General features: G+C 32.2%; 1 protein-coding gene across 1 annotated transcript; it reads left to right on the top strand.

Moving 5' to 3' along the window:
- The first annotated feature begins 1014 nt into the window (after positions 1-1014).
- LOC137928684 (membrane-associated progesterone receptor component 1-like) lies at positions 1015-6128 on the top strand. The gene is made up of 3 exons (XM_068771614.1): positions 1015-1347; positions 5117-5266; positions 5972-6128. The coding sequence occupies exons 1-3, from the start codon at positions 1065-1067 to the stop codon at positions 6061-6063; spliced, it is 525 nt and encodes a 174-aa protein (XP_068627715.1). The 5' UTR covers positions 1015-1064; the 3' UTR covers positions 6064-6128.
- The last annotated feature ends 2885 nt before the right edge of the window (positions 6129-9013 follow it).

Here is a 9013-nt window from a genome sequence, read left to right on the forward strand (position 1 = left end):
GCTCCCAACAGGTCCAATCGGAAATATATGTGGGAAGCCTATCTCCAGCTGTGTAAGGCTTACCACTACAATTATGACAATGATACGTACATTCTAGAAAATACTTCTTAACGTTTGTATATCTCCACCACCATACCGCTTATACACCTCAGAAGGTGACTATCATTTCCACGAACACTATACTCCGAGTATTCATTGATTTAATCTCTAAAACAATAGACGAATAACCGTGACAATTTTTAATAAAGCAACGATGATATACATATAATTTTCCATAACCTAAAATCCAGATATATTATTTAATAAACGTTGTTATGTCCAAAGGATTTTGATGAAAAATCAATAATAAATAGTCAAAAAAACCACACGACAATTCAATCGACCTAAATAGCCTTATACCAGAAAAAAGTATGCAAATAATTTAAATATACAAATATATTTACAAATTCCTACACTATAGTAAAGCAAAAAATTTTCGTTTCGAGCAGAAATAGAACCAAAATATTTGGCGAATTAGTATTTGAAATATATTTTACAACTTTTCCGTTAGCCGGGCGCAAAGCGAAGATCGCCAAATATTATAAAAATTTATAATTCTGCCAAATTTATAACAAATATAAATGTCTATTTTGAATATGTTCAAAACAAAATAACATTGTCGTTTTATTCTTAAACCTTAATTATTGGTAAAAAAAATATTTCGCTCATTATAGCATTTGCACTCAACTAACGGAAAACTACATTTATTTATGTATTTAATACGTGTATGTAAATATTGCTAAATATGATGAAACGAAAATAAAAAAGAGAAATGTAACCACATGTAATACGACAGTATTATTAATTCATTATATATATACATAATTATTATTAATATAAATGAAATCAATACATTGATAAAACACAAAACCTAAATTCGGAATGTAGCGGCGCGATCACTGATATTGCCTAGTCACCTTAACTTCAATAATAATAAACGATACGTGTTGACCTTACATGTTAAACGTACTTGATAATGCGATTCAGTTTATTCCAACATCTCGTGGACTGTAGACGCGCTTAAAATGGCGGAAGAAACCACTTCTAGTTTTTGGGACGAACTAACGAGCCCTATTAATTTAGTGTTAGTCTCTATAATTGTGTACCTTGTTTATAAGATTTTAAGGTCACATTTCGAGACTGTCGACCCGCCTGCACCTCCTCCGCCGCCTATGCGAAAACTTCGTAAAGATATGACAGTGGCCGAATTAAAGGCATACGATGGAACGGGAACTGATGGAAGAGTGCTTTTGGCTGTAAACGGAGTGATCTTTGACGTAACCAGAGGAAAAAGATTTTACGGGCCAGGTAAGCAAACATTTTATTACCTTTGTACATTTTGGTAAATTTTTATTCTTGAATTAAAATGAACGACACATTAATACTTATAAAGTTTTATAAACACAATCGACGATATTCACTCCGTCTTTTGATAACCATTCAATTCATACGTCAGGTTCATACGTGTTGTGCTTATAAACACCTGTGTCCATTTAAATATAAACAAACTAAAATATTCTTTAGTCTAAAAGATACGCAATAAAAAGCACACACTTGCAATATCGGACATTTTATAACCTAGTTAACATTCATATTGTGAGTGTTCGTTTTTCTCCGCGATCGTAACGGTTTCTATGCTGTTCCCTCACTGCTTCTTAGATACCATAGCAATGGTTTATATTATCTATCGCTTTTATTCATATACATTGCGTTTTTAATGCACACATAAATCCCTCAAAACACTATTAAAGAACCAATGGATCGGTAGAGAAGTATAATACAGACAACACTGCTGCAAGTCATGTGCTAGACAGAGACAACAATCACGCGGCTGATTTATGAATTAAATCTCCTACATTACGATTGTGACTTGTTTATGGAACGAATATGTTTTGAATCTAAAAACACGGTATTGTAAATTAACTCTTATTAATAATATAAATTACTTGTGGTGGTTGTTAACGTTATAATGAAAGCATTTAAACATACAATTATAACCAAACATTAAACAACGAGATGGCTAAAAACATAACCTCAATATAAATAAGTATACCGATTTCTGCAGCCTTGTGTTTAATTATTCAGTTCAAAGTCGAATTGCTGTTATTAGCTCATATGTCGCTGATTTACGATAATAAACTTAATGGTGAAGCGTTAAAAGTCAATGACTTATTGAATAATCAAAACTAAAGTATCTACGTGATATCAGGTCTGTAATGATTAAATATTGAAGTGGTTTATTTCATTACACTTCATAATAATAGTAAACCTAGTTTATTACAAGGCATTCAGTTTTTCTGTGTCGCTTTTTTTCACAGTATTTACACTATCAGTATATTAATGATTTTACCACAGAAACTATAACATTGACCTGCTTTTATGTAGTTTAGTACCATTTAAAATGTATGTTTTTTCAATGCCACTTGCATTGAGAGCAAACGTTGGATATGCATGTGTGTATTCAATATTGAAGTGTAAGCTTATTTTGTAAAAAGACTAGTAGCGGAAAAATCTAGATGTAAATGAGATCGAGACGGATAAATTTACTCTAAAAGTAGTTTCCTTCTTAATTCATCTTTTGACTCATCGCAACTTTAGGTAAACATGTATCTGAATTTTCGATCTTTTTCCTTGCATCGTATACCTCTTTACTCTTTACCTGCCGGTCTTCGGTGTATATTACTTCGGCTACTGTGCTATCGAGTGTGATTGGAACCTGATCAGACTGCGGCTACGTAGTCGCCGTCCGTCCACTTTTCCGGCGATCAAAAGTAAAGGTATAGTTATAAATGTCATGAACTTTACATAAGCGGTACAAATCCACAAGGTCTAGTGATATATACCATTATTATTACTTTTTACAATAATATTAATATATTATGTCAAACATAGTTAAATTGCAAACAATGACTATAAAAAGGTTTCACAATTTTTGATTAATAATGATGACAGAAATGACAATGAAATGTTTTTATAGGTATGATTAAATATATTGCACAATAAAGTCTGTAATTTTGACACAATTTAATTTTAGATTGCATCAAATTGGGCTTTTATAACAATCCCCTCATGACATACACGTTATGATTCAAAGTGGATAATATTAATGCGTTGATTTTAATTGGTGTTATCAAACAAAATTGTTTTGCTTTGAAAGGCTCCGATAGATGGCGTTGGGAGTCAATGGCCTCGCCCTATTATTTGATGCAGAGTACAAAATGGCACCATCCAGTTTAGTCGGTGATTACAAAAGAAGAATTAACTTATACTTCTTAACTATATAGCACATTTTCTTCATCATCATCAGTTTGCATTTATTTGAGAGACCCATCTTCCATTAGCTTTTCGTCGTATAAGCGGCCTTTACACCCTGACTTTGCCAACTTGTGAGCCAACCTTGTGAATCAATGCAATAGACATGGCATCACCGTTAGTTGAGTATAGATTTTGAAAACTAGTCAAAACTTCACTTCTCTTCCATCTATTTGGGGGTTACCAAGTTACTCTCTGTGGTACTTTTAGCCGGTTAAATAACTTGAAGTTTGGACTCCATGATTCAGCGTCATAGAAAGTACTTATTCATAAATTTTTTAATGTTAAGACATTGTGGAGATTGCGACGTATGTGTCGAAAGTTCTTTACGTTGTACTTTATAATTTGGTTCGTCATCTGTTGCTAATGAATATCTTCGAATTATTTAACGGAATAAATTATCAATTTAATAGATTACATTACTTCAACGTAATTACACAATCGGTAATTATAAAATAGATTACTTCAATTACTATTTTATATTATCGTATCGTTTCTAACAATAGCTTCCGTAATAATTATTTATTGAACTATTGTCGTATTCAAAGTTGCTGTGGTTTATTAAATCACGTTGTCATGTGATCTTCATATAATAACTGATCGACCCAATGGACTAGGTACAGGCAATGTAAATAAATATTTATTTATAAAAAAAATGAAGTCCAAAAAATTCAAAATTCTTAGTGACATATCTAGAGAAACAATATGTGATATTAGTGTCGTTTTTATTATTTTAGATGTCTTATTATTAGTTTGAAATGGTCGAATATTTTGACCAGGTCATAAAAATTATCATAATTTGAAAATCTTGTATTATATAAACTAGCATAGATTCTCGACAGCCCCAGGCCTTTATGCACTCCCCATGACTCTGTGAAGCGTCTACTTAAGTGATCAGAGAGCTTGACGGCCTTCTAATCTATCGGTATAATTATTGTAAGTGCCGAGGTTCCCGTTAAGCCTTCATCACTGATTTTAGACAACGCCTTATTTGCTCAGCACAGAGCTTAACAGCTGTTAGGAGCATTTTGGAAGCGCTTGCGTGCTGTGATTAAGTGTGTTCACCTTTATTTGAATAATACAGACAATAAAACAGACCAATCAAATACATAAAGACATTAACGTTCTAGAATGTTCATCAGAATTACGAATATCTTCAAATGGAAAACTAATTAAGGTTTTGATGATAAAGATATTGTTTTAACATTCAGCGACCCACAGATAACGTTTTAAAAGTTAAAATTAATGGTTCTTGAAACTAAAATAGAATATTAAGCAAACGAAAGAAGTCGTTGACTTGTTAGTACCTTTTTTGTAAAATTTTCATTTCTGTATATAACATATGTGCTAGCTATTAAAACAAATTTTAGTTAATAAATCTCTTAAATTGATTCCTCTTGAGTGTTACTTTGGAAGATGTTTAGGATATTTCAAATATTAATGACACAGGTTACTATTTTACTTTGTACTTAAAAAAATTATGGTATTTAAACAAAAGCGTGATAGTTAACTAAATATTATAAAATCGACTTGAAATAAGCAAACTTTGAATAAAGAATACTCCGCTTCTCACATATTCGAATTTATCCGACACAATATTAAAATGATACCTTAACATTATCTACTATAAATATCAAAATTATAAATAGCGTACCAAAGACTATATGTATTTAACCAAAAAGGAGAAACTTCGGTCTCCCTGCTTTAAGGATATGAATAAGTAAAAGCCAACGTAGTAATAATTCAACATAAAAATCATTTACAGGTGGTCCGTACGCAGCTTTTGCCGGCAAAGATGCAACACGCGGTCTAGCGACTGGACAAGTAGCTGGCAACGACAAAGAATACGATGACGTCAGCGATCTAACAGCTGATGAGGTTGCCTCAGCTAAGGAATGGGAGGAGCAATTCAGGGGTACGTTATTGTCTATCGTTTGAATTCGAGTCTCATTGTGTTCCATTTTATAATAAAAATCATATATCGAATCATTTGAAGCGAATTGAACAATCTTTTTGACTCTCAATCACTCTGTAACAGATTGTGTATGACATTTCGTTATCTTTTACCACGTTCCGTGCCACGGCAATTTTGAAGTTTTTCCATTCAGGTGCGTGGTGCATATGCGACCCACACTTATAAAATTAAAAACAAGTCGTTGAAGACGTATACTTTACACTTTTTATCATTACTGCAATGGGGGAAAAATTATAAATTTTAATATGCATTACGTACGCGCATACGTGATGTGAAATTATCTATAGAATTTTTTTAATAATCCTTTGTTTTTTATTGAGAACTGCAAATGGCTTTAACGGAAAGTGTAGCGAGGGTCCTACACGCTCCACGTGGCATGGAATTGTTAAGTATATATCTGACTGTAAAAAGTTTTTATCAAAATAATTACGCGTTTCTGTTATATTAATGTCTAATCTAGTTTTATTATTTAAAATACACCTCGCGCCATTTTTCATTAAAAAATATTAACTATACCCAATTTTAGAAACCTAATATATAGATAAAATCGATAATAGAATCAATCAACACTAATATGTTGAAGCTTATATTTATGTATGTAAATATTACTGAAAAAATAAATAATAGATTAAAATTTATTTTTAGAAAAATACGACATTGTCGGACGGCTACTGAAGCCCGGTGAGACACCGAACACGTACAGCGACGACGAAAGTGAAAATAAGAAGGAGCAATAGATTAAACGAGGGTATTTTAAATAGGTGTTGAACTTTTCCAGATCTTTTTAATAATAAATTTCCAAAAAATTAGTCTGTCTTTCATTTTTATGATTTTTATATTATTTGTACGCTGTACATAACATGAAACATTTTTAACAGATTACTTTTTTTGTTTTTGAGCTACAAAACGAATTTACAGTCCAAGCTGAGGACTCTTTTGCTAGGTCAATTTACAAAACTCTCGATCCCTCAATAAAGAATTATGTAAATATTGTCCCAAGCAAAAATCTACCCTGTTCAAATCGTGGTATCTGTAAATCCAAAAAAAAAAAACAGTAAGTATCCGTAAAAAAAAATATTAAGATTAACAATACATTACAATAAAGGATACAAACTTTCATATTTCAAGATATAGGCAACGTTTTATTTGTAATCTAAACAAAATTTCTTTCTAAACAAACTTCAAACAGACACAAAAGAAGTCGTCGTCTCATCAAAATAAGCATTATCTTTTTGACCTCAATTTGTCTCCTTTTTGCTGTCGGTACGAGCGAATTTTCTTCAACCAATTAGGTTTCGTCGTATCCATCGTTATGCCGCCGTAGTATATCTTGTCTCACAGACGGTAAAATATTCAATATTATAAAATATACCGTTAGCACACAACGCTGCGCACATAGCGAGCCTCTTTTGCTATCTTAATGGATCAAGTACGTCAGCATATAAACAGAACGAAAGTTCATTGTACAAATAAAATATGAAAGGTAATTATAATAATAACTTCGTATACAATCTCTTTTTTAATATTCTAGATAACTTTTATTTACTGTTATATGCATCTAAATGCACATGACATTTTGAATACGTTTGAATTGTTATAATTTGAGCTGCAAGACTGGACTCTAAGTCCATCTACCACCTCTCGTATTTCCAATAAGAGAGGTGAAATGCAGCCTTCATCCATCGTTTTCCGACGACTGGTCATCTGTCCACCTTGGGGTGAACATTCTATGCTGCGCTTGCCAGTCTGTAGTCTCATTTTAAAGCGCTTTACAGCCCATAGCTACTTGAATTTTCTAATGTACCGGGCTAAGTCAGGCTCCCTCGTTCGTCTAGGAATCTCTTCATTACCGATTCAATCTCGTAGAAAAATCCTGAACTAAATAATGCTATAAAACTATGCACAACAAAACCCCGAAGTTTAGCCACTTGTCTTTCGTCAACTTTTAAGGTAAACAAATATAATGTCAGGAAAATCTTACAACCCTGTGTCGGTAATGTAATTATTACTCAACGTCATTATTAGCCTGGAGGTATATGCTATTTCGTTAGATTTTTCCTTTAAAATAAGCAAAACTTTATCTCAAATTTCCATGTAGTGCTGTGGTTATCCATCTTTATATAGTTTTTAAATTCCTTCCTGCTATTACATCAAGTTAAAGAGAAATCATACTGTGGATTGAGAAACAAATCAATATTTATACATACATATTTACAAATAGTTCAATATTACGAATAATTCAATGAAATTTCTACTGTACCTTATAATATTTGATAATTTTATTTTGTAGAAGTAAATATTATACTGATATGTAAATACTTATATGTTATATGGCATGCAACATATGTTTAGTCATTTAATCTAAATTTATATATACTAAGAGACGTAACTTCTCAGTATTTCATGATTTCACCGTGTCGGGTCCTTTGTGTTGAAGGGAAAAGAGCCGGGAACGTTTTTCGGAGCTAGCGAACCTTGCAGCAAATTAAAGTCGCCTTCTTGCGAAGAATTGGCGATCACCTACACCAACCAGACTTCTCTCCTAAGTAGGAATCTTATATGTTCATACCAATGCTTCTTTAGTATTTTTTTTTCATCAAAAAAAGCAGCTGGTGTTCGCTCTTGACGGACCTAAATCCTCCAGCTGGCTATAGCGAAATTTCTCGCTGTTATACAAACTGCACCTATCTTTAACGCATAAACATTTACCTTCAATTTATACCTCGTTATTTCGTTGACCGGTTTAAACTAACAAAGTACTCATGAAATATAACATAAAGTCACTTGCATCATAAAATATTAACTAACTTGTTATCAACACTTAAACTAAGAAACGTTTTTACTTCGTTTTAAAAATGTTTTTTTAATCACCTTAGTTAATTTACAATTGTCGTTTCTGTACGTTAAATGATCAGTATAAATACACCGCTAATGAAATTATACTTGCTGAATAATAATACGTGATAGAGCTATCAATATATTATGAAAATTTTCTACAAAGTAGTTAATAGTAGTTGATAATTTTTTCCTATAATCCAGTATGTCTAATAAGAATACTGTCGACATCAAAATGTTATTTCAAATCGCAATGCGGGTTGTTCTGAAAATAATGAACATAGATTGATATTAAAAAAGTAAAATACAAGAAATTAAAAGACATAAAGTCAAGTTACAAAAGTATCACAAATGTAGGAGAGCGGAAAATTAAAAAGTTATTTAAAAAATCTTCCAACACGTGATTTCATAATATTAAGTATATTGCACCATTTTTTTTAATTAGTTCATCTACAAAGAAACCGTTTCCTATATAAGCAGTTCTGGTAAAGTATTACGAGTACTTAATTGGGAAGATGTCGAATAAGCCTTGCCTTTTTTACACGGAGAAACTGCCTTCCACCCGTCGCGTAATATACTGTATTTAAGTGAGGCCACAGTAATCAATCTGTTACAATTAAGTTTTTGTTTATAATAAAAACTAATAAATTTCGGACTTCCACTGATAAAACGCGATCTTCCTGCTTTGCTATGTGGCAAGACCATGTACTAACGCACTTTCTCAATATTACGGAGTTAAGTGAAGCTTAAAAGGATGATGGAAGCGATTCATCATCATTATCATGTCAGCAGATAGACGTCCACTGCATGGCATAACCTTCCCGCAAAGCTACGACCGGTCTAGACTTTGTC

This window comes from Battus philenor, unplaced genomic scaffold, assembly GCF_028537555.1.
Source record: "Battus philenor isolate CCGP_79_NKW_IND1 unplaced genomic scaffold, ilBatPhil1.0.hap1 SCAF_4, whole genome shotgun sequence".
Classification (NCBI taxonomy): Eukaryota; Metazoa; Arthropoda; class Insecta; order Lepidoptera; family Papilionidae; genus Battus; species Battus philenor.

Bases quoted from the DNA above. Each gene is read 5' to 3' on its own strand.
- LOC137928684 (XM_068771614.1), top strand. From the start codon at position 1,065: ATGGCGGAAGAAACCACTTCTAGTTTTTGGGACGAACTAACGAGCCCT. The intron at 1,348-5,116 runs GTAAGCAAACAT...AATCATTTACAG, and splicing joins AAAAAGATTTTACGGGCCAG to GTGGTCCGTACGCAGCTTTT. The intron at 5,267-5,971 runs GTACGTTATTGT...ATTTATTTTTAG, and splicing joins ATGGGAGGAGCAATTCAGGG to AAAAATACGACATTGTCGGA.